The 26,248-nt window shown below is 40.5% G+C and overlaps 1 protein-coding gene across 1 annotated transcript; it reads left to right on the top strand.

Annotated features, from left to right (window-relative positions):
• Positions 1-1,812: 1,812 nt before the first annotated feature.
• On the top strand, positions 1,813-10,923 carry znf831 (zinc finger protein 831). The gene is made up of 3 exons (XM_062416566.1): positions 1,813-5,746; positions 8,358-8,641; positions 9,692-10,923. Exons 1-3 carry the CDS (start codon positions 1,813-1,815, stop codon positions 10,577-10,579), a joined length of 5,106 nt encoding a protein of 1,701 aa, XP_062272550.1. The 3' UTR covers positions 10,580-10,923.
• The last annotated feature ends 15,325 nt before the right edge of the window (positions 10,924-26,248 follow it).

Below are 26,248 nucleotides of genomic sequence, written 5' to 3'. Positions count from 1 at the left end.
CTAATTTCCCACAATGACATGAGAAATCACAGAAAAAAATCCAGAAAGCCTTCCTTTTTGTAACATTTTGATGCTCCCTGTTTTTGCTGATCTTTGTTCTTGGAACAAACTGAAGCTGTTTTTTAGTAGTTTGACCAATTTGAAAATGTATTCCACCCAGAGCACACTTGTAACTATTAAACTTCTTACATGGAGGTCCAATTTGAAAGTGCTTGTTGAGCAAACATCCCTTTTAATAATTCAAAAGGTCAACACTGCCGTTATAGTTTTGCATAGAGTTTATAACAATATCAGGTATTTACATAGCTGTAAGGAACTGAAACACACACCAGTAACAGCGGTAGATGTAAGTTCCCATGTTCATAATGTTTGGAAATTAAAACAGACTAACAGTGTTTCTTGTTTTCATGGAGAACTCACACGAATAGGAACACAAACAAACTTTCTTCAGTGAACAACACCATGAGAAGTATTTGACGTGGGTGTACTTATGCTGTACAACTAACAAAGATATGCTCCGTGCCAACTGTACAGCGGTGGGCGAAGTCACCCTTATGCAAAATCCGATTCATGTAGAACCAGCATCACAGCGACAGGAAATGCAATTGGCTTACCTTAATGTGAAGCCTATTATTCTTTTCATGTAGGTGGTTTTATGCTTTGATTGTACTGCTGCACAGATATGATGCCACGCCACATGCTACTGTGAACGTTAAGAGCATGCTGTTTAATTGGTGACAACTGGCGACAGAGGCAACAGATAATGTCAGCAGACACATTTCATTTGGAGAGATAAAAGCCTTTTATGTACTGGGAGTATCTGATCTCACTCCCTCAATCCCTCTGCTGATGTGAGTCACTCCTCTACATCATTCCCTGCTTCTCTCTACTATGTATATACATTTCTTTTCCTGTTTTTTTTTTATACATCCCCCTTGCCTGCATATAACATAACTCAAAAGTTATATTCTTACATCACCAGCTCTTGAGGTAAAATTAAACAGCTGAATTTGAAATGCCTCTACTTCCTCCTTCTCTCTGTAACCATGGATATTATTGCTCAACAATATCACTCAGATATACAGCCTTTATTTTAGAGCTGTATAATTGTTGGCATCTTTGTGAAACGCATTTAATCAACATGCAGACTGGATTAATTGCTTTTTTTTTTGCCATCTGTCCTAAAGGGTACCATATATTTGTCATAATTAGCTGCTTTAGTGTTCTTCTTCATTGCTATGCTCATGTTCTCTCTTCCTCTGGTACAATAACAACATATTCTCCAGGAATGAAGCCTCATTTTCCTCTTTTAAGAGCTAAAACTAGAAAACACTCCTGCTCAAATAGGCAGATCTGCCCCTTAGATCTGATGCGAAAGGCAGAGGTCTAATGCAAACTGTTCTTATCTTACAGGTAATTAGAGACCTGGCACTGGTACATCACGACAGCAGCAGTGTTACCATGGAGACTGGCAAGCCAGGATTGGCAAGCACTTCAGTGCATATCAGCTCCGTCGCAGCGCAGACAGAGAAAAGGATGGACATACAAACCCCACTGACGGCTGTTTACATCCACACAGTGCCTGCTCTACCAGCACAGCCTTACCCCCAGCCTCCTGCAGCGGCCCAGGAGCCTGCCACATTCCATCTGGCCATGCCGCCGCTCTACTCCAAGGAGACGCTTCCTTTTTTGACACTCCATATTGCTGGTGGGCTGCAGTCTCAGCCAGGATTGAGTCTGGCAGCTTCTGCTACTGCAGTCAGGCCCAAGTCAGCAGGAAAGCATGTGTGTCCTCACTGTGGACGGGACTGCATGAAGCCCAGTGTGCTGGAGAAGCATCTCCGCTGCCACACAGGGGAGAGGCCTTACCCCTGCACCACTTGTGGAGTTTCTTTTAAGACTCAGAGCAACCTCTACAAACATAAGCGTACTCAGGCTCATGCCCGCCTCTCGTCTGAATCCGAGCAGAGCAGCCTGGGCAGCACGGACAGCATGTCCAGCTCTAGGGAGACTTGTACCTCCAGTTTGTCTATAGATGAGTCGGGAAGCCTGGAGAAGGATGTCACGTTACCCACTGCTGAGATCACCTGTCCAGCCAGTACATCAAAGGTCTACTCTGTTAAGAGGCAAGGGCCTGTCAGTGAAAATAATGAGTTCTCTACAGGTCATAAGACAGAGCCTAATGCAGGTGTAGAGTTAACAAAAGAAGAGGAGAAACAGAGGATGGAAAGCGAAAAGCCTCCTGTGACAGTTAGTCGACATCTTCCCCTTCAGAGACAAGAGGCCACTCTTTTCTCCAAGCAGTGGGAGAGCTCCATATCAAGAGGGAAATCACAGAATCATGAGAGCACTGACTCAGGCTTCAGTGAGAGCAGTGATCACTACCCAAGTCCCAGCAGCATTATACCTGACCACAGTATGGATTCCCTCGCCGAATCCACAAAGGAGCATCTTGAAGAACCCATCAGCACAACTGCGCTTTCCGAAACTGGCCAAGGGGTACAGGAGACCAAAGAAACTGCTAGGGAGCAAGAGCAGAAGACACTGGAGGAGCGTATATCTAAACTGATTTCGGAGAATACAGCTGTTGTGGAGGACAAACAGCTGGAAAATGTAAGGCCACGGAAGACAGTTCTGTCGAAACAGGGTAGCATTGACCTCCCAATGCCATACACATACAAGGACTCCTTTCACTTTGACATGAAGATCAGTAAGACAAATGTTGGGTTACAAAGAAACAGAAATCCCGGATTGTACACCTCGGTGCCGACTCAGCATTCCTCCACCATGGATCATGCCCCATTAACCCGAAGCAACTCCCTTCCCTTCAGTGTTACCCTTCTGCAACCTGAGAGGAGCAGCCCAAATGCCTCCTATCAGAATGATTATGTTACACTGATTCGGAGGGGAAGCTCTGGCCAGATCAATCCAACAGGTTTCGCAATCAAGCCTGTGAACCAGCAGTCATCCACCCACCGCCCACTGGTCCGGCAGACAGCCGTAGACTGCAACCACGCAACAGACGCTCTCTTCATGAATTCATCTGTGGAGGAGGTGTGCACCAGCAGTCTCAGCTGTGATGGGGATGGCAGTGACATTTGTGGAGAGCCAAGCAACAGAAAGTTCCGGAGAAAAAAAGCACAGAAGTTTGCCTACAACAAGTGGTACATGTACGGGGGAGGGACATTTAAGAAGCTCTACAATGCTGAGAAAGCTGGTGATAACAGTGTTATCAAAGGCAGGAAATCTTCTACAAACCCAGAGCATGATGTGGTTCAGGGCCTACAAAAAAGACTGTCAGCAGTTTATAAAGAGGCAGTAACTACAACAAGCTCAACTATAAACTTCATGAGCAGCACTGGAACAGTGTGCCATCCAAGCTGCACTCCTGCGAATCCGTCTGGTGTAGATTTCAATCTAAAAACTAGCCAGCTTTATTCATCATGCAGCTCTATCAAGACTTCACTCCGGAAAAATCTTTCTTTGTCTGCACTGCCATTACCTTCTATTGGATCACTAGTCAGCCACAAAATAGACAGCATAAACAGACCAGATGCAGGGAGATTGATTAATGAAGAAAAACATACTGACTCCACCTCACAGCCCTGTGGATCCCACATTCCCTCTGACAGGAAAAAGCAGAGAACTGATGACAAATTAATTTGCCCTGTGGAGATGGAGACTGACCCGAACACACTGACTCATCCCCCTCCCTCTGTCACTGGCTGTGTGCCTCAGCAGGATACAAATCTCAGTTATGTCAACCTTCAAACAAATCAAAAACATTCTCAGCTCAAAGGACCTTTCTTTCCTCCTTGCATAATCAATGCAAATGCACCGTCTGTTAGCAGCCTGCCAGCTACATCCACCCACACTGCTGCCAAGACCAGCTTCCTGCCCAAGTACCAGCTAAAGTTACCGAACGCTGCTGAACCTGATTCTAATCCGACAATGCCTGTTGTGGATAAACCAGCACGAACCGACGGCCACACTTTCACCTCTGCTCTCTCATCTTCTCACACTCAGCAAACCTCAAGCTCAGTCACAACATCTGAAAAGAAACACAGTGATCCCATCACCTCAGCACTGATGCAGACTTTTGATATCAACAATACAAATAGTTACAGCTCTTTTCAAGGCCAGATTCTCCTGCCTGAAACTATAAGACTCAATCAGAATGTGACATCTAATCTCGCAGTGATGCACAGGCCATTTGCAGGAACCACAACAACCACAACCTGCCTACAATCTTATAAGGCAGGATTATGCAGCACTTCACAGCCTTCAAAACCATATGTGGGTTCAGCACCTATGCAACAACCCAGACCTGTTGCAGCTATGGTTGGGAACATGCCTGCAACACCTATCATAACCACAGAAAACAATCAGCCATCTGCTGCTGCCATTACAGCTTTCTCACAAGGTCAACCTCCTCCTCCGTCACACACGCATGCTTGCTCAGCATCAGGCCAGTTAAATCCCGCAAACAGAGCGAATACCACTCCAAGCAGCTCGATTGTACCATGTCATGTTGTACCATTTGACTCAGCTCAGCCAGCAGCTCAGAACGTGTTTCACGTTCACACAGCGGACCTCCAGATCTGCTTGCAGATCATATCTGATGAGCAGCTTGCTCTAATCGAACCCCAGATTGAGCGGCAGGCAGTCAGTAGGGAAGCAGGGACCCCAGGAATGATCCAGACTAAAGCTCAAAGCTCTGTCCTCATGGAAAATACTGTACAAAGTGATCATGTGCAGCCTGGACGTCAAAAGGAGTTGGACCAAAGTCAGTCTTTACCCACCCTTAACACGGACAGTATAAAACCTCCACTATCTTTCCAGTTTGGGAAGGCACAGCCAAATCTTCACATGACTGAACATAGTGATTCTACTCAGCCTACACTATCAACTGAATCTAAACCTCCTGAAGCTCTAGGCTTGCTGCTACGCCCACACAAACAAGGTCATGTAAACACAGTCACAGAGACTCAGAGCTGTATGGGCGATGTTATGTTAACTGCTGCTTCACTCAAAGGTGTAAAGTCAGGAGGGAGCCACATTTCAGAGGAGGAACATGCACTTTCTCTGAACCGTAGTGCTGAAGAGCAACATTTGCCAGACAGGCAGGTCAGCCAAGGTGGACTGGTCTCTCAAGCCCTCTCTGGCCAACACAAGCTCAGCATGACATCTCTTTCTCCCAGTGCTGTAAATCAGAATGAAAGCATGAAAAGTGAATTATTGAGCAAAGAAAGCCAACACAACCGTATAAATATAGGAGGTTCAGGTAATATAAACACAATTAAAGCCAAGGGTGAAGACTTTGTGTATGAAAGTAGCAGGTTAGAAAGTGGAGAAACCTGCCCTCCTCTCCAGGTTGGGCTTGGTCAGGCCTCCGGTGCCCCATATGTTGATGATCTCTCTGGGACAGTTTCTACATTCTCCATGGATAAATGCAAAACTCCAGGACAATCAAATCCACAAATATCCATCTGCTGCAGATATCCAGTGGAATCTACATTATTGGAGACTTCATCTAAACATGCAAACATGGGATGTGACAGGGTGGGACCTTCGGACAATGATGCTCCTTTACAGGAAATGACCCTCGGTGAATCACAGAGTGTAATCAGCTCAGCCCACTCAGACAAACAACCGGGTCCGTTTACTTCAATGTCTTCTAACATCCAGGTGGAAAAAGACAAAGACATCCCAGCTGTGCTTACAAGTAATCAGAGCCCTGCTGCAGGTATCTATGACTGTTTTAATAATATTGATTAGATGTGTTGGATAAGATCTGAAGGATAAGGAGTACAGTGTGTACATTGTTTGCCTCTGTGCTCAAGCACACTGGATTTAAAATTAAACCATGGTGATGATGGTAAATAGCTGACTTCCAGGGTGTTACATCCATATTGGGTGAACAATCCAGGCTCATAGATTTAACATACACAGTTTTAGGTCTAATTAGTGAGATGTTGTAGGCTCACAAAAGCTGACTTCACTACAACTGATTATGTATTTCATTGTTGAAGACTACACTGAAAGCAGAAAGCCCCCAACATACAAGGCTGAAATACTACATAACCCCAGGGGTCTCTTAATCCTCAGGTTCACTCTATATTGTTTGTAGTAGTAGCATTTATTATTATTTATTTGTTTGTTTGTGACACCACAAAATTGCCATATCGACTGAAATCCATGTTGACAAAGGTCTTTAAACAGGTTGCTGCATTAGTACCTAATCTTAAAACCCTGGCTGAGTCTTTTATCACTCCCAAAAGTGCTCAATGTTTACCCTATAATATTTTATTTAAGTGTTCTGAGGGTGTGAATTATTTACTATACAAATGTGTATACCCTCAAAGATTTCTACAATAGAAAGACCAAAGTAGCATCAATAGCATATACTACACACATACTACTTTCTACTAACAACCCCACAATGCAATATATACTCTGTATATGTAAAATAACTGTAGCGGATAGTACCATAAGGGTCCAAATTCTCCATAAAATGCTCACTGTTGAATAAACAGTGTTTGTTATATAAGAACTAGTGAATGAGTTAATGAGGGAGTGGTTTTGTACACAGCCCTGGTAATAAAGAAGGTACCTGTGTCAAAAACTATTTGTAGAGTCTCCATAAAATGTATGTATTTACTTGAAAGTGAAAAGATAAAGAATGCACAGAGAGATGGTGGTGCTACTGGTGGGGGTGTCACCAGGAGCCCACAGATCATTTTGGCCCCAGGGTGCACAAGTGGTTTAGTCAAGCCTTGGTGACAGGGACCAGAAGTGAAGCTGGCTAGTACAGGATCCAGTACTACTGGAGAAGTGTTTGCTGATTACTGTGGTTTGAGGGCCTCAGGCAGTTATTAAATGCAAAGTCTTTGCTAAAATATGATTTGATAAAATGTATCTTCATTTGTACAATATGATTATTTATTAAATGGCTACAATTACTGTTCAACAGGTGTGAAATTAAACTCTGAAAGTCAACAAGTGTCCAGTGTGCTGTAGTACAGAGAGAGCACAATAATCACTGTCACTGTACTACAGTGGTGTATAAAGCATAGAGTATGTTCAGACTTTACTATATTTGCTTTTACAGAAAGGTTAAATGTGAGCATTTTTCAGGTTAGAAAGTAATACAATACGTACCATGTTCTACCACAAGGTGGCAGTAAATAATCATAAATTGTCAGAAGGGAGCATGTCTGAATCTGGTGTTCCCTACAAAATCACCAGAACCCATGGTTGATGTGGAGATCATTTTGGTCTTTGACAAAGAAATTATCGCCACTATCATGAATTTTAATTATAGGCAGAAATAATCAAATGGTAGTTTGGTTAAAAACCTCCATGGCAAAACATTTTTTTAAAGTCTTTCTCAAGTTTCACATGGCTTTCATTTTGACCATTGTTGTCCTGATTACTGACATTCGAGCTGTGCCTCAGCTTTCCTACTGAACTGCAGGGTCCTGCAATACTTTAAAGTGTCATTCAATCCCCTTTAAAGCACTAGACACCAATTTGCCTGCCTTTTAAGGTGAAGGAGCTGAGGATTATAGACAAAAACAAAGTTAAAGGTTCATCACTGGGAGAACAGTAAAAACAAAAGAGCTGCAACTCTGTGACCTCTATACACTATCTCCTGAACTGAAACAACAAACTAAGTCTGTAGTTGTCCTGGAGAAACTTGTAACTCACATCGGAACACGGGGACATGGTGGTTTTGTAATGTAATTGATCTCCAGATTATTATTATTTATGCCAGGTTAAGCATAGAAGTAGCTGTCTTGCCACTAGTCTACAGAGGCACTGTTGAGGTCATTGATAGAAAAGATGGAGAACTTGGGGAGTGGATGGGGTTGGAGGAAGAGGAGGGGGTGCTGGTCCCTGTGTGTTTTCATAGAGCACAATGTGTCAGAGTTTGACAGACTAAAGAAATTCTAAATCTGGAAATCCTACGAGTCCATTTGTTTTTCATAAGGACAAGTGCTGTTCTATCCTCCACTGAATATTATATGTGACCACATTTGTTCATATGCGTATCGAGGATAAGTATTCCCATCACAAACAATGGCCACATTATTTCCTTGAATTTGGTTGATGGACTGGCAATGTGCATTTCATATGATGTGCACAATCTAAGTTATTGTTACAGTCATTTATTTCTTATTATACTTTTACCCAAAAGTAAATGTAACCATCAGCTACAGTTTCTAAATGTAGGGGTTTTCAATAAATTGTATAATCTCTACCACAATTTTCCGGTGGTGAAAACTGACTGATAAGCATTAACATTGTGGATTTAAAGAAAAACAATTGCTTTTCATTACTTTTTCTTCCCCTAGGTCTTATGGAGGGAGCCTCCCTGGCAGGATGTGCAGCCCAGAAGGAGCCACACACGCTAGGACATGGAGGGACCCCTGGACAGCCAGACTGGAGGTCAAAGCAGAGCCAACAAGCTGAGGAGCCAAACCACCAGTATATGGAGGAGCAGGGGAGTGGAGCGGTGGTGGGAGAAAATAAGAACGGAGGAATGAGTAGTATCAAGGCAGACCAGGTGCCAGGACAGTGGGGGAAGGCCGAGTCCAATTGCAGATGCACAGTTAAACCAGATCTAATCATGCCAGAGGTGAGTTCAGTGAAGTAAATGTGCTCATTGGGTGAATGTCATGTTCCAGTCTTTACATTGCATGTATTAAGGTTAGGGTTAGGTCATGGTTTACAAAGTCCAAATACATGACTGTACAGCCCCTACAGACATTCAAGAATGCCATCCATGTATGACAACAAATACCAGGACCTTTATTACAATTCAACAAACCCTTTCATTTACCTGTCCCATGTACAGGAGTCTTTCCAATCCTGCATTCTTTCTAAATACCGTTTATTGTTTTAATTAGTCTTATACTCTGCTAAAGCTTTCCACAAATCCCTCACAGCCCAATAAATTCAGACTGTGTTGATATGGGGGTCGTGTGGAGGCAGGTTTCAGGCATAGTGGTTTGTTACATCACACAGAATTGTTTTTTTACTTTTTGTTTGCCAAGAAAAGAGAAGTGCGCGAGCCAAAAATGTGTGCTGAAATATTCACAGCGCGATACATATATGATCCCCAAAATATGATGACCCTCATGTCAAACACAGAAGAAAAACATGGCAAATATACTAAATAAGATTTGTACTACAAAGCCACACACGGTGGCAAGTGAGATATAAATAATGAGGATTTATGAGCCTTTTAAACAATCAATCTATCATAACAATACCAGAGCTAGGCAGCTGACAACAACAGTTACACTGCCAGAAGTTGTTTTTTTTCATGCCACTTTCTTCAATATTTGAAACCTCGAGGTGTAACTGAGTAAGTACAATGTTATTAATATAGCACCTTTCAAAACCTAGGTTACAAAGTGCTTTTCAAAAGGATAGAAGGTTAAAATAACTGAAAAAAGGTTAAAACAGCAACAAATGAATAGCTCAGGGGCAGTCCTTGCCGCAACTGAATCAGTTTCACATGCTTGCTCACTGTGATGATATGATCATAATTCACATGTTAAGCTTTGTGGTATTTTAGAAATGTGGAAAGCTAATGAGAAGGTTCAATGGAGGGAGCACAATGGCCATATTATCATGGGGTAGGATGGTAATTTTCCTACTTATATTCTTCTTTTATTAACAGGGAGAAGACAAAAAGATCAAGGCAGATTCCTCTTGGCTATCTGAGCAGCATCTTCAGCATCTTTCCCAGACGCACCCTGGAATGTCTGAATACCCTCCACAGATCCCTCAGCAAGCTACAAGCACACCAAATCACCTTCATTTACCTGCCAGTGGCAGTCACACCGGCCTTTTCAATTCTCCACAGCCCCCGTTGGAAATGAACTTTTATTTCACACAACAGCAACACTGGGACAGCAGCATCACTAATCATAAACAAACACAGATTTTGATGGAAGCAAATTCAAGTCAGCATATAGTACAGGATCCATTAGCAGAAACACCAAATGCTTTTTCACAAACATTTTCACATCAGGATCAGAAGCAAGATAAAAAGCTGACCCTGCCTGCTCAGCAAGGACATACTGCCGCAGGAAACAACAGTGCTGCAGAATGCTGCTGCAATAAATCAACATCAGGAAGCCATAAAAATCCAAGTTTCTCATCAGATGTCAAGATACCATCCTCCACGCCGCACCCCAGCCAAAGTTCTCATCCTGCACAAGTCAGTAGAGTTGCTGCTGGTTTGACAGGAGAGACCCAAGCAACAAAGAGGAAGGTACTGGATAATAATACTGTGCAACCATCGCAGACTTTTAAGTACACAGAAACTGATAATAACAACGACACCAAGGACCGGACACAACATGAATACACAAGTCAGAGCAGTGACTCTTTGAGAGGTGACATTACTAACAAATACCAGCCTTTTTTCTTGGCTGGCCAGCTCCACGGCTACCAATCACTTGAGTGTCTGACCAATGCAGTGAGGCCTGTGCAAAGCTGCCAGGACTACACAGAGGACACCAGCAGTAGTGACGATGAGGGAAAGCTTATCATCGAGCTTTAAAGAGGGGGAGGCACACACGCTTACATTCTGGTTATAACATTACCTGCTGTAGATATGTATTTTTCACAGGCAAAGCTGATCTGGAGGCAGAAATAATATCATCGATTGAGAAGAGCGAAAAAACTGCATTTGTTTGCCGGAAACTCAAAGTAACAATATTAATAATAAAATAATAAAAATGTAATTCTTTATGTTTTTCATTATGATAAGGCATTAAAAAGGTAACAGGCAGCTCTTCAATGACCATCAATCACATGAAACTTCTAGTTATGATTGCCAGTATAAGATAACTGCATCAATGATCTTTATACTGTGTGAATCTGACATATCTTTAATTTGTAAAGTAAAAATTCCACCACAAATGACCAAACCATGTATTGCCAAACTTCTTCTTTCAGTTAGGTTTTTGGTTTTCTCCACATCTTTTTTCGGTTTGTTTTTTTTTCGGTCGAAAATTATGGAGGCTGTGGTGAGAATCATAAATGAAAGTTTTGACAGTATTTTGGATGCAAAGTCAGGAGGCTCATCACCTCGCTACGTGAAATCTCGAAAAAAAATGATGAGATGGATGACATGCATGGCAGCATGTAGTGAGAAACATTTTTCTATCTTTCAACAGGCTCATTTTCGATCATATCTGGGGGGATAATGCCAGAAAATTTGAGTAGAATACAGACTTCACTTATTCCATGTAAATGTGCTACATGAAACACAGATGTGTTAGTGAGGGGTGAGTTGGGAGGTTGGGGGTATTTTCTTAACAAGTGCTGTGCGAATGCAGCTTAATACAATCAATTAAGGTAATAACAGATGGGAGTCATACACTGGTTGTACATGGCTAACTAATTTGAGCTTAATTTCCATTTAAATTGTTTGACTATAAGGCTAGAATGGGAATGGGAAGACCAGGAAAACCATCCATTAAACTTAGGGGCTCACACACATAGCTAGCCTTGTAGTAGTCCCCTCTAGATTAGGGGTCTCGAACATACGGCCCTCAGGCCAGAACTGGCCTCCAAGGGGTCGAATCTGGCCACTGATAACTTTGCAAAGTATGAAAATTGCAGAAAAGTAACGTTTTTCAATAAAATGCACTGCTTTTCTCTTATTTTCATTGGACCATTCACAATCAAGGCTTCTGATCTGCCTGTTGACATCCAACTTGAGATAACTGACTTGCAATGTGATTCAGATTTGAAGGACTACCTTTGCCTCGGTGGGCTTGGACACATTTGATCAGTATCTCTTAACAGGGTACAACTAGATGGTTTATTACAGTAAAGTTATAATAAATGATACACAGTATATTTATATTATATATATTATATACTATTTATAGGTTATTATGCAATGGTTTGAACGGGTCTGACCCACTTGAAATCAACTTAGGCTGTATGTGGCCCCTAAAGAGATGATGATGATGATGAGTTTGGCACCCCTGCTCGAGATAAACATCCAAATGAGTTACTTATTAACTATAACTAAACACAGTGAATTAACATACAAACAAACTCACTTTAAACTCATTTAAAATGATCTGAACTGTAATGGTGGCAATTGCTTTTCATTTAGATGCCAGTGAATGTGGCTTTGCAACCATTTTGCCAGTAATTTGTTCTATAGTAGAAATGTTCACTAAGTAGGGGAATATTGCACTCGTAATTGCTGTATTTGCATAATTCCATTCAGCTAAAGTAGCATAAATGCAGCATGAGACATGTAGGGCCTGTGTGGACGTGCCCAAGCCTGTTAGCTAACATAAGGAACCTTTTTTTTGTGACGCTTGTATAAGTGTGATTTAACAAAACTAATGCTGTGTCTTAAATCTTGTACTTCTATACGAATATTTTGAGTGCATAAGTGAGTTCATACTGAGAAGTATACTGAGAAGTTACACACTCAAATTTTTGAGTGTGTAACTATGGACACTGAGAACTATGGAAAAATGCAGTGCACTATGAGAACCAGGATGGTTTCATTCAAACGGTCAAAAAGTTGAATGTGTAACTATGGACACTTCTCGCCCACAACGGTCGCCATCTTGGCTACGTAGCAGAAGGGGAGGGACTACTATTCAAACAGGAAATGGCGGACGTTGTAACTATGGTTGAACGTCGGTGCATTATACAAATATATTATATATTATACATGTGTTTTTTACACAAAGCACCACTATGCTGTTGTCACATATAAGCCATCAGTAGGTTTATTAGGTTCATTTAGCAGTCCGTAATGATTTGGTACCGCAAACGATAACGTGAATGCTAGCCCTGGCTTGCAGTGTTGCCAACTTGGCGACTTTCTCGCTAAATCTGGCGACTTTCCAAACCCTCTTAGCGACTTTTTTCCTCAAAAGCGACTAGCGACAAATCTAGCGACTTTTTCTGGTGTTATTGGAGACTTTTCTGGGGTTTTTGAGACTGAAGTGAAAGGACGTATAGCTCTGCAGTTACTGTCCTCAACGAGCAGCTGGTGCTGCCGTGAGCCCCTCCCCCGTCCCAAAGCACGCACAGGCAGTCAGGTTCACAGTAGCCTCGCGCAGCAGACCCAGCTGCAGTCAGAGCAGAGGAGACCCACACCACTCCGCACCCAGACTGCAAATAAATTGCGCAATTCCACTCCGCATAACAGTCTTTTGATTAAATGTAATATTCTGACATTTAACAATACAGAACAAAATTGATTTACATTTTAAAAAACAAACCAAGAATCAACATAAGAATATTAATTTGTAGTTCTAAACATATTTCGTTTTTTTTTATGTTATTCCTCTCTCCTACAGCGTCCATTATAATTACACGCAAATCGAAAATTATGCAAATTAGGTGATGACGTCATTTAGCGACTTCTAGCGACTTTTAGGACAGCCAATAGCTACTTTCCTTACTGAGGAGTTGGCAACACTGCTAGCTTGCTAACGAGCTAATTGTCATTTCCAGGAAGTGCGCAACAGCTGTGTTTGATTTGAGACAACACTAACGTGTCGAAATTTGCGCACTTCACAAGTACATAGTATACACAGTGTACTACACAGAAGCGTACCAACAGAAGTATGTGATTTGAGACACAGCAATGTTCCCCAAGCTTTCCTGTACTCATTGTCTGTTAACTTTACAACTAATACCCATTGGATGCAGGTCTGTAGTTCCCCCAACTCTGAATCACTACCATAACAAGGCTAGTAGCAACTTGAGTTTTTGCAGGTGAACAGTGCAGTATCCCTCCTCCCTCACTCCCTGCCTTTTTTGGCTTCGATTGACTGTTGACAAAATACTTGTTGCAGCTTCTGCTTTTTTAACCTAACCAATGAAATTACTTCTGCCCCCGAGAAATGTTGTGTGACTTCCGATCCTCTCACACACACTCACGCACCCACACACACACACACACACACACACGCATAATTGTCCATCATTTGTGTTACCTTCCCACACTCACTCTCTCTCTCATAATTTGTACTGTGCAACCTTTACAGACAACACCTGCGTGTGTTACTCATGTACACACGCTGCCAGATACTCATTATGTCAATCACTGCAGCAAATCGGATCACCCGGATAAAGCAGGCATTGGCTGGAGGGGCATGACCCTTTCTCTCAGTCTGGGTTTTGCAATGAGTCAGGAGCAATGATGAGGCACTGGAGCTCAGGGGAACAGGATATGAGTGGATGTGAACATTTCTTGTACATAAATCCACAGCTATAGCTCATGCTGACTTGCTTGTCAATTCTCAGCCTATTACTGTTCATAAAACATTTTGGACTTGACAGGTGTATGTGTGAAAATAGTGCTGAATGAGCATCGGCTTCATCTTTGTTCAGGCCTGTTTGGTTTGACGTGTTCAGTGAGTTTGTAAGTACTGCTTGAGACAGGGGAAATGCGAAAATGTGAAACAGACAGTTTATTAAAGCAGCTTTATTATTGTAATATGAATATTGATATTTGTTTTGTTTTCATTTTCTAATTTTATATTCTTGTTACAGATTGCATAAATGACCTTAACTGACAAAATAATTAAGTTAACCTTACATTTAATGTACACCATTTTGTGTCTTCAGCTGTTTTGTCAAAAGAAGAGGTAAATTAAACTGTACCAAAAATCATGTTTTCCTTCTTCGTCTATTCTGTCTAAAGTTATTTATATGCTGGAAGCTTCAAGTAGTTTAGGATTCTGTATTATTTATACCACTGGGGGGTAAAAAACTCTATAACAACTTAAAAACACACATCTCTAATATGCTATGTCTTATAAATATATATATTTGTGCTTATTTACACATCCAGCAGACACATTAGCATTCATTTGGAGTCGTGTTTTTGGCCACTAGATGAATATAGGCTGTATGTCCAATAGAGTTGTTAATTGGGAAAAGCTGCTGGTTCCATAAAGTGCCCCATTTCCCGTTTCAAAGTTCTTTCCTTATCAATGTCTTCAATGTAACTTAACCCAATAAAGCCTGAACCATCAAATAATTGCCAGAAAATGACCTTCTATACCTGCTGTTGATATTTGATACACATTTTCAAAGGAATTTACCATAAAGTAAGAATAAGAAAATAAAATATTCAGTTATTCAACATTGCATTGGTTTATCTGTGCACTACATGTATCTGATTTTTCAGGAAAAGAAAAAAATCACCCTGATGATTTCTCTAAAACTTATATATCAAATATGATTCACCTAGTGTTACAGGGTTAAACGCACAATATGCAATTTTCTGCCGCTAGGGGTTTCTCAATCCAAACAATAGCAAAAGAAAGAGTATGATGACGTTGTGAAGTAGTGTGGTATCATGGGAGTTGTTTTCTTCATTGTTAAACAACAACCATTGCCGTCATTGCAGTCAGGTTCTCCCGGTTAGGATTCCTTAAATTCCTTCACATTAAAAAACAGTGTTTCTATAGTGACATAGGACGTCACAGGGCTGTGAGCTGCATTGCCAGTAATGTTTGCTCGGGATCTAAAATCCTTCATCTAGTAAAAGATACAGCCAAAAATGACCAAGATCGAGATTGAACCCCTGGGTTTTGACTTACACGGAGCATTTCAATGTACCATAACCTCAAGTTGTGCAACCGTGACAGTGTTTAACATAGATATCTGACATTATGACAGTACATAAAAAAAAATTAAAAAGCACAATATGTCCTCTTTAAGTATTTCAGCTTTGTTTCTGAGAAATCACATTTAGTCCTACAGTTTGGCATGGCAGGCATCCCTCAGTAGAGTGGTAGCCAATTCAAAGCGTTTTGTCATTGACTTTGTAAATAAAACACAGTGCCATATTACTTACAGTACTTCATCCAAAATGGACCTAGAATTGAAAGTAAAGTGATATAAACTACAGATAGTAATTTCAGTTTCCTCAACACATTAATCTTTAACTTCTACCCAATGTTAGCAGAGCATGTAACTGAATTATGACCTTCAACCTTCAACCTATACTGTCAACCTTTTAACAAACAACTGTATATTTTCTAATTGCTTGTTCTGATGATTCAACTGGTATCACTGAAATCATGTGAGTCACAGCTGTGGGAAAAATGAATGCAACTTTTACTTCTGGAACCAGGAACAGTGAAAAAAGGTTTACCCATTTTGCATTTACTATATTCTCTCTTTAGCTCAGTTTTGGCATCATCCAACTCCAAAAACAAATATCTACTAAAATATCTCTTTGTTGTTTATAGCTGAACAAGTAGTGTGCTGGTAGTGCACAGTTAGTCCACTGGAAGTGTTCCAGAATTAGAAAATGCTGCATGCTGCAGCTGGAAAGGATGGATTAGGGTTTATGAGACTAAGACTAAACCACAAATGTGTTGTAAAACCTGTGTTGAGTTTAAAGGGCTAAAAAGCTTAATAGATCTGCAGAATGAAGTTTTATAGACAATGTTTTCTGTAGTCCACTTGTACACAGGCCCCATATGAAGACATTAACTTTATCATGATTCATTCATCCACACCCGCATCAGCAAACACTGATCAGATAAGATTAATTTAAAAGACAATCACAAACCCCATCACTTCTTAATCCCCAGGTCAACAACATACCACTATCAGGGGACACAAGAAATAGGACTTGGCCTCAAGTTAGAAAGTTTTCAACCCTCCTGTGATACGGATTTGGTTACATTGTGCAGGCCCTAACCCTGTCATACAAGACAAATCAAGGTCCAGAGATTTCTGTGAATTGTGGAAAGCAAATAGCATAACTGAAGACATATGTCAACGAAAGAAAGAAAAGACACAGCAAATCAGGCAGTGATTTATGTTTTTGGAACTTTTTCCTACAGTCTTATCATCTCTAAATCTGATAAAACCAGCACATGGACCGAACATGAAGACTACACGGAACATGAAGGCTACACCGAAACAAATCCTGACGTATCACCCGGGACATGCCAAAGCTACTAATGTTGACTGTGTTGAAATATATTAGCAGAGAGGTGCTCAGATTGATTGCTATGCATCACAATATTATTCTGTCATGGCCATTTCCTGCTTTCCGCTGCTGCTGTTTGCTTGATGTGTCTGGTTTCAATCTTTGGGTAATCTGTGGAATCTGACCGTGCTGATGGATTTGTCACCGCTGTATTAAAGGATAAGATTGGTAGGGTGATATTTTTGTTATCATCAACAAATCCACTGAGGAGAAAATCCAATAAATTGACTTTCAGATTTGATAAGATAAATTAGCTTATCTTGCTAAGTGTCAGAATGCGTTTTATCACTTGACTGCTTGTAAAAGCCTGATATACTTTATGCCTCCATGCCACTGACCAGTAGTTTGTATGTTGAAAACACATACTGTAAAATCATAAATGTAAAATCAGTGTAACTATATCTTATTTGCGCTATTTTATATGATATTCAAGCAGCAATAAAAAAAAAGCTGTGTGTTAGACCTGCTACTTAAACTGTTTCATGGTTTACTTGACATCTGCTATAGGTGTACACATGACACCACTGGAATATACACTATCTGGTATGTATATGTATATCATTACAATGATACAATAGGAAATGTATTACCATAAGAATGTGTGAGAGCTGTTTAAGAGATGTCTGTCTTTCACGTCTGTGCTATGACAAGGTTGAAAACAAAGACCCAGATCCTGTATAATTAAGAATTACATAGATTTGACAGATGATAATTGTAATGTACACAGAAAGTATAATTTCCTGCAGGTGTTTTTTCTTAACCTTTGTGTTATTTTGATAAGAAAGACTATATTTTATGAAATCTGAGTGCCTCACTCAATAGCTATTGCTTTTACAGAAAACTCCTGTAGGTTCTCTGTATCCCCCAATGAGCAGCCTCAGCCACATTCATTCTCATCTACTGTAAATTGGTTGCATGAACAACCAAATACAACAAACAGTTGCTTTTTCTTTTATATATGATAAATGTAGTGTAGAGCTGGATGACATTTCAACTGTGTGTCCTGATATTTGATCTGATCTTATTTGATCTTGAATCACTGGACAAACACCCCCTCAAGTTTGCTGAGTCACTTCACAGCCCACAACGACAATTTAACATGGTTCCACCTTAGTATTAAAAAATAGCTTGTTTGTGTCCAGGAGAAATCTTAGAAACAGCAATGAGATCTTGTCTTGGCTTTTGCTTTGCTAAGGGAATCATTGCCCAAGGTCCTCAGTAATGTTACAACAGAAGATACTTAGAAAAGCCAAGTCCATTGAGTTTTGGCTTTAGGTCCACCACTTTATTCCAAACTAACTATCTCAATAACTATTGATATCCCTATCAGGATGAATTGTTAAAACTTTGGTGATTGTTTTATTTTTCTTCCGGGCCCATCATCATGCCAAAAAACTAAACTAAATACTTCAGTTTATGATCAAATACCTGCAAACAGGAAATGGCAGCCGAGGATGTTGTAACTACAGTGAACTACGCTGCATTATACAAATGTAAATCATTGTCACATATAAGTCATCAGTAGGTTTATTGGGTTAATTTAGGAGTCTGTAATGAGTTGGTACCACGAATGCTAATGCAAATGCTAACTCTAGCTTGCTAACTAGCTAAAAGTAATTTCTGGTAAGTTTGCAATGGCCGTATCTTGTTTGAGACAACGCTTACAATTTGGATTACAGCATGGATGCTCCTCATTGAAAGACAACATATTTAGTGCTTTGACAGTGTTTACAAAGTCAAGAATTAACTTTGAATTTCAGCTTTTAAGCTTACATGTGTTAGAAGATATGGTCTCCTGGAGTCACTATCTTTTCACTTTTTCACATTTTCTTGTTGCCTCTGATGTGCTGTAAAATACGTCAATGCTTAACTTAAAAGGCATTTTTTCATCATCATGTAATCATAGTAATACACACAATTTAGACCCATAAAATGTCTTTTTCCTGGACCCTGTATCACTCACATTACCCTGTGAGCTGACAATTACTATAAAAACCACTCTTGAACTGCTTCAGATAATAGAGCTGAATTTCCTCTTCTTCTCATTCAGCCTGGCTTATTTGGATTTGTGGCACTGATATGTATATACTGCTAATGTGGAACATTGAAAATATTGTGAAAGAAAAGTAATTAAATGTGACAGTAGGGTGAGGCGCAGGTCTTGGTTAAATACTGAAAAATTGAACACTGACTTGAAGCACAAGACAAAATGTGTTTACCTTTTCATTATTTTACCAAACCATGATTATTCCCTCATCTTAACCATAATGTTGTAGTTGCCTAAACCTAACCACACAGGGGAAATATGACCATGAAACCGTCTATGTCCCGAAAAATGTAACCCAATACATTTTCTTTCAAAGTATGGTCAGTAAAAGGATTTAGTAGTATACAAGCATAACTTTGGGCAGATAGGGTTGCAGGTCTAGGCCACAGTGACTATATGTGTCTCTACTCAAAATAAAAATGTGCTTCTATCAAGCTTGATTTGGTACATGGCTATATGCTCTAAAATGATATGGAATATTTCAGCCCCATATATGGGCTAGATCCCTTTCTTGAGTAGATCATTTCCTCTTAAACCAATGATTATGCCACACTGAAGACAGACAAATCACCACTGTCATCATCATTGTGGAACTCCTGCAAACCACTATCACAGACCACACTAACCTTAGAGAAAATTGCTGTGTCTCAAATCACATATTTCTGTTAGTGCACTTATGTGTAGTAAACTGTGTACACTCTGCACTTACTTGTGTAGTGCGCAAATTTCGACAGGTTAGTGTTGTCTCAAATTGAAAAGTGGTCCCTCCCCGTCCGCTTCGTAGCCAAGATGGCGACCATTGAGGGCGAGAAGTGTCCATAGTTACACACTCAACTTTTTGACCGTTTTGAGTGCACCATCCGGATACTCATAGTGCACTGAATTTTCCCATAGTTCTCAGTGTGAACGCACTTATGCACTCAAAATAGTAAGTGTAAGTACACAATGTACGTGATTTGAGACAAATCAAGAGTCTTCAGTCTACTCTAAACCTCTCCAGCAAATGAAAGCAGACGAACCCCGAGGTTGTGCGTGTGTGAATAATTTAAAACACTACTGAAGCAGAATGTGCAGCTTTAAGTGGCTGAGTGAGGAAACTCCTTCCTCCTAAATACAGAATCCATCCATCTGCTGACCGTGGCAACTCTCACGGACATGACATGCGATAAAGTTGGGCAAGATCATTTGGTAACCATGGTAACAAGTTAATGTGCATGCCAGCATGTACTGTATGTGTGGGTATGATCCCCACAACAACATCAGATGTTGTGTTTCTGTCCTGCTGCCTGTGTTTTGGCAGTTCCTCTTTAAAAAGTGAGTAAAACCTAATGTCAATATACAAGAAACCTCCTTTCTATGTGGTTACAGTTTGAGTCCACAAGGAGTCTTGAGTGTTAAAACTCCAGACAAAAGTTTCTCGCGCTCACCAGAAAGTATTGCATGCGCGCATGATGTCTGAAAGACCATCCTCTGCATTTCAGTTTGTGTTTCTGTGTGAAAATGAGTTAGTTTGGCTATATTTTGACCTCATTATAAGGACATTGCTGCTTTACTTGCAAGTCGTCACTGTTATGTTGTGTCTGACCCTAACACTAAATGCAACGTGGAGACATTATGCATATATGGGTTCCCAATCCGACCATTTTTTGGTGTATTATTTTATCATTATTAAGGCAAAAGAACTCAATTTATGTCCATTGACATTATAATGAAAAGGCTATAGCAGACATCCCAACTCTCCCAGAAGTCCCGGGAGTCACCCGCATATTGATAGCGGCTCCCTGACGCCTGCAAATGAGATCCAATCTCCCGGAATCTGGAGTGAGTGAGCGAGCAAGAGCACGCACTGCACTTTTTAATCATAGTGCGTTGTGTTAATTGATCGGCTGTGTTGTGTTTTACCGGCGCACAGCACGTGAACACAAACCTGTGCATGTTTTATGAGAGTAAACTGTCTGCCTATGTTTTAGTGAATATATTTCATCAATGTTCTGTGTTTTTTTTATTTTTAAATAATAATATTTTCCCCGGTTCCCGTCATTAAATTTCCTGGGTATAGGGAAATGGTTTTAATTGGATTTCCTGGGAATTCCCTTTCCCGGGATTAAACCCTAATGAGCACACGGTTACGTACACAACACGCAACGTATGTGTCGGAGGCAACCGTGTTTGAGTACACTTGGGTTTGAGGTAATGTGAGTGCGGGCCAGCGGGGGACAGGGGAGGGGGGACATTGGTACTTCAGCACTGTACGGAACAACTGGCCCTAGTGTGAGTGCGCCCTGAAAGACATTTAAAACCAATTTTGAAGTCTTGTAGTCTGTTTCGGCACAAGGGATACACCACCTTGGATCGTGTAGTTAATTTCATTCATGAACAGTTACAAACATCTGGCCAGCTCTGTGGATATAGGTGAATGTACACAAAATGCAAGGAGAATTAGGACATTAAGCTATACATGTATTGCTTACTTTATGTGACTAAAGTTAACATTTATCTTCACCATATCATCTTTTAGTTTTTTGATGACACTATCAAGTATCTGGAAGAAAGAAAATAAATCTACTTCTGCTGCCATTCTTTGAGCAGCCTGGAGGCTTAAGCACAGGAAGCACAACTACCCTTAATTAGGCTACCTTCAGCTGCTCATGAGCACGAGAAAAGTATATTGTGCTCACCAGAAAGTATCTCATGCTCACCAGAAATGTTTTTCGTTTAATGAATCTATTCATTAAAATGAGCACGTCCAGTGGAAAAACACAGATCATTTACTGTTAACAATCTCAAATCACTTGTTAAATGTAACCTCATCAGCCTGTCACCAATACTACTGCTCTACTAAATCTCTAGAATATTCACAGAAAAATAATGAAGACAAGAAGATTGTTGAATTAATATCTCTGCGCGTGGCCAAGCTTATTGTAGGAAAACTAAATGATGTTGAATGGAAATGTATTTAGAAAACGTTACCAACACACGTAATCCACGGCAAATGACAAAACGTTGTATTCCTACAATTTTGTGGCGCACTTGAAAACTACTTGGTAATAAGTGATGAACTAGACATCATATATATTCACTGAACAGAGATTGTGAAAACAAAATACATATTTCTCACTAGAAATGTCATCAAAACACATTTTAATGCTGAAACTATCTTATATAATATTACATTTTACATTGAGAATTAAAGGAATGGCAGCCATTTTATTTGTTTTTGCAGACAAAAACTTGAATGTCACGTGATGTGAACGCAGTCCTATAGAAAAAGAATAGGGCAGAAAAAACGTTGCCATCTCACAATTTATGAGCTCAAATTGTGAGATTCGTTTTGCACTGTGGACCAACGTAACTGTGATATGTTTTGATGTGAGACTGGGTTGGCCACAATGTGTTAAGGGCACATAATGGCAGCATTATCCCACTAGGGGCCCAAAGAGCAAAAATCAATGGTTGGGCCTTTATAAGCAGTGTACACAGAGAGTGGAAGTTCCTGATTGTAATCGTGGGTATATCAGACACCCACATCTGGATTGAGGCTTGCTGTGTAAACATGTTGTGGATTTTAGTGCACATTCCCAAACAAACTTCTTGCTAATGAAATTTCCTCAAACCAGCTGACAGATAAGGAACTTGAAGGTATTGGGCTCTCAGAGGGTCTGAGGCCCCATGCAGAAGCCCACTTTTCCTGAAAGGTAAGCCAATTTTTAATTCATAAACTATACAGATTAACACAGGATTCCTAAATCACAACTGCAGACCTGACATTATTTACAGAGCTTTATATTTCTTTGTATGGATCTTTAAAAAAAAAAAAAAAAAACTTCATTAAAGATACGCAGGAACAAAAACAAAAAAACATTTTCAAGTACAGACAGAGGCCTGAACTGAATCATATCTGTGTCTCAAACTAAAAATGACAAACAAATACAATAAAGATCATTCATCACCTCATATAAACTGTTTTACGTCTACAGCTTTGTTTGCTTTCTGTTTTCCGGCAGCAGGTGGCTCATAAAATACATTCCATTAAGCAAGGTGAACCAGCTTGTATGCGCACTAATGGTGACAACAAGAATTAATGACGTTAGCTCTCAAAGTGATACGTGACTGCAGTCGCTGCACCTTTGAAAAGGTGACACACACTGTGTCACAATGTGCTTTTAGACTCGAGTAAGGGAGCACATTGTTGATCGCTACTGTGGAAAACAGCCATAACTCAAGCTTTAGTGTGTCATGAGTTTATAATGAAGCCAGTGAGATTGTGAAAGTTTGCCACAACTACTGACAGCTCTCTGATTTGTAAGTTGATGGCACGGTGGCTCAGTGGTTAGCTGGGTTGCCTTACAGGTCTGGGATTTGATCCATGTGTGGGTGCTCCAGTTTCTTCCCACAGCTTAAAAACATGCAAGTTACTTGAACTGGAAACTCCTCACTGCCTACAGTTGTGAGTGTAAAGTTGTTTGTTGCTGTGTTGACCTGTGATAGACAACCTGTCCAGGCCTCCAGCCTACCAATGGATCATTTACAAGTCAAAACCTCTGTATACAGTGCATTCAGAAAGTATTCAGACCCTTCACTTTTGCTACATTTTGTTATGTTACAGCTTTATGCTGAAATTGTTTAAATCCATTTTTCATCAATCTAGATACCCCATAGTCACAAAGCAAAAACAGGATTCAACATAAGTATTCAGACCCTTTATTCAGTATTTAGTTGAAGAATCTTTGGCAGTTATACAGCCGCAAGTTTTCTTGGGTATAGGCGGATGGAGATTTTGTACCATTCTTCTCTGCAGATCCTCTCAAGCTCTGTCAGGGTGTACAGTCATTTTCAGGTCTCTCCAGAGATGTTTAATTTAGTGTAAGTCATGGCTCAAGGACATGCACAGAGTTGGCTGAGTGGCAAAGGTCATCATTCACAAACAACGCATACACAAAAATCTGTGCTTAAACTGTGCAAATGAACATTTGGCACACAAATCTTGGATTCACCAATATTTTCTTAATTGTATAGAACTGCTTAAGATCATGCATATGCACAAATCATAAATGTCCCAATGTCTTAAAAAATGATCAATACTTATTCAATGTAAACAGAATATTAGAACCACAATTATTTACAAAATGATTGAGCCTAGATATACAACATTTAAAAGTGTGAGATTGCTAATAATACCCAATTTAGTTACTAATGAGAAATAGCTAACGTTAAAATCTTCATCATAATTCTGAAATGATTCATATATTTAAATTGTTCTGTTCCCACATTTGACATACTAGATGACAATAGCTTATATATTGGAATATGACAGTGATTAATTAGCCTTGTCAGATTTGCTTGTGATACATGCAGCTGGTTAATCAGCAGTGTCCTCACAGCCTGACAGCTCAGTGGTGGCACAGGGAGGAGCTCTGATTTCAGTATATCATGGTCTGTTGTGGACAGAGACAAAACCTGATGTGCACCTGCTGCAGTAGTATAGCTTTATATAGATCAACTCCAAAGATCTACACATTTACCACCTTCTAGTTACGGATCTACTGTGTGGTAGTGGTGCAACAGGTATGCAGGCTGTATACAGGGTTCTCAATCAGGCTCCAAAAGGTTGTGCCAGCCAAATCTGCCTTTTCTGGCTTCTATATCCGAAACTCATGGTCCTTTTTGCAATGATTGACAGCTCTCTCCACTGTTGCACCACTCCAACAGAGCTTTCCTTATAGATAAACGGGGGCATGGTATTATACAAATTACCCAGAGTGGACACACGCCTGTCAATTTAGAATGAGTTTCACCTGTCCTGCTGGAAGGTAAACCTTTGGTCCAATCTGGGGTCCTGAGCACTTTGGACCTGGTTTTCATTAAGTATATCTCTGTACTTTGCTCCATTTAGCTTTCATTAAACCCTGACCTGTCCCCCAGTCCCTGCCACTGAAACAAACCCCCACAGCATGACGCAACAACCACCATGCTTCCCCGTTAGGATGGTATTAGGCAGGTGATTAGATATACCTGGTTTCCTCCACACATGACGCTTACAGTTGAGTCTAAACAGTTCAATCTCGGTTTTGTCAGTGTAGAGAATCTTGTTTCTGACTGTTATGTCCCCTGGGGTCATCTAGAGTGTCAATGTGTTTTCTACCCTTCATCTCTTTCCACCCTGGAGGTGATCGATTGGAGTAACCCGGAACACCTGGGACCGATATTCTGAGGTTACTTAAGCCATCGCTGTAGCTCATTTACACTCTATCTCCCTACAGGCACCCCGTTCTGGCTTAGTTATGTTTTTTTTTTTTTTGTTTCTTTGCTACACATTGCAACATGTGCAATCATTTTACACTCATCAATATAATATGAGTGTGCATAATTTATGCCACTGAAATCACTAGCATCAACACCTCAAACTACAGATATTTAGATATTCCTGTAATTTAATTTAATTTGGTTTCATTTTTTAAATTCATCTTTTGTTACTTTTGTATAATCCTGTGTCTCCCCTCTGTTGTGGCTGGTTGAGCCAGGTCATAATAAATGGGGGCTTGTCCATTTAGGTTGTTTTGTTAGAAAGTTATTGTTGCTCAGGTAGCGGCAGGGGCATGGTGTTGATTCCACACACTGATTAGTTCCAGCTGTGTGCTGGTTTTGGCTGTGTGCTTTGTTGCCAGAGCTACTCAGGCCATTAGTTTTGCTCTGGTTTAGCTCTGGTTTCTGGCATTTGGAAGACACACCATGTGTTTTTCTGCAGGAAGCATTTAATTTTGACCTAGGTCTTTGTCTTTGGGGATAGATATTTTCTTGTTTGGCTGTGTTACGTTTCCCCTTTGGGTTGCATCAATTTGTGTGTATGTATTTGTTTGGTTTTTTTTGGTCATGTTGTGGTGACATGATTAGTGTCAGTTGTTTTCGGACAGGGGCAAGTCTGTGATTTTGAGGGGTTGTCTGCTTGAAGGTCGCTTTATAAGTCTGCTGGTTTCCAGTGCGTAAATACAATACCTGCCACGTGAAGACTAGGGGTGAGATGCTAATAAGTTTTGGTTAGGCAGTAAGGGGAAAAGATATTCCTTTATTAGTGCCACAATGGGGAAATTTGCAACCAGCGGAGCCTCAGTTCCTCGAGGCCGAGCTGAAGGCATTTGAGGGGGTCCAAACCAGACCGAGTAACGAGGCCTTTGGCTTTG

The sequence above is a fragment of the Scomber scombrus genome, chromosome 3, assembly GCF_963691925.1.
Source record: "Scomber scombrus chromosome 3, fScoSco1.1, whole genome shotgun sequence".
Classification (NCBI taxonomy): domain Eukaryota; kingdom Metazoa; phylum Chordata; class Actinopteri; order Scombriformes; family Scombridae; genus Scomber; species Scomber scombrus.
Note: the sequence above shows the minus strand (reverse complement) of the source record. Positions and strands in the feature narration are given on the sequence as shown.

Coding starts and splice junctions, on each gene's coding strand:
- znf831 (XM_062416566.1), top strand. CDS start 1,813: ATGAAGCCCAGTGTGCTGGAGAAGCATCTCCGCTGCCACACAGGGGAG. Junction 5,747..8,357: donor TAATCAGAGCCCTGCTGCAG/GTATCTATGACT, acceptor TTCTTCCCCTAG/GTCTTATGGAGGGAGCCTCC. Junction 8,642..9,691: donor CAGATCTAATCATGCCAGAG/GTGAGTTCAGTG, acceptor TTTTATTAACAG/GGAGAAGACAAAAAGATCAA.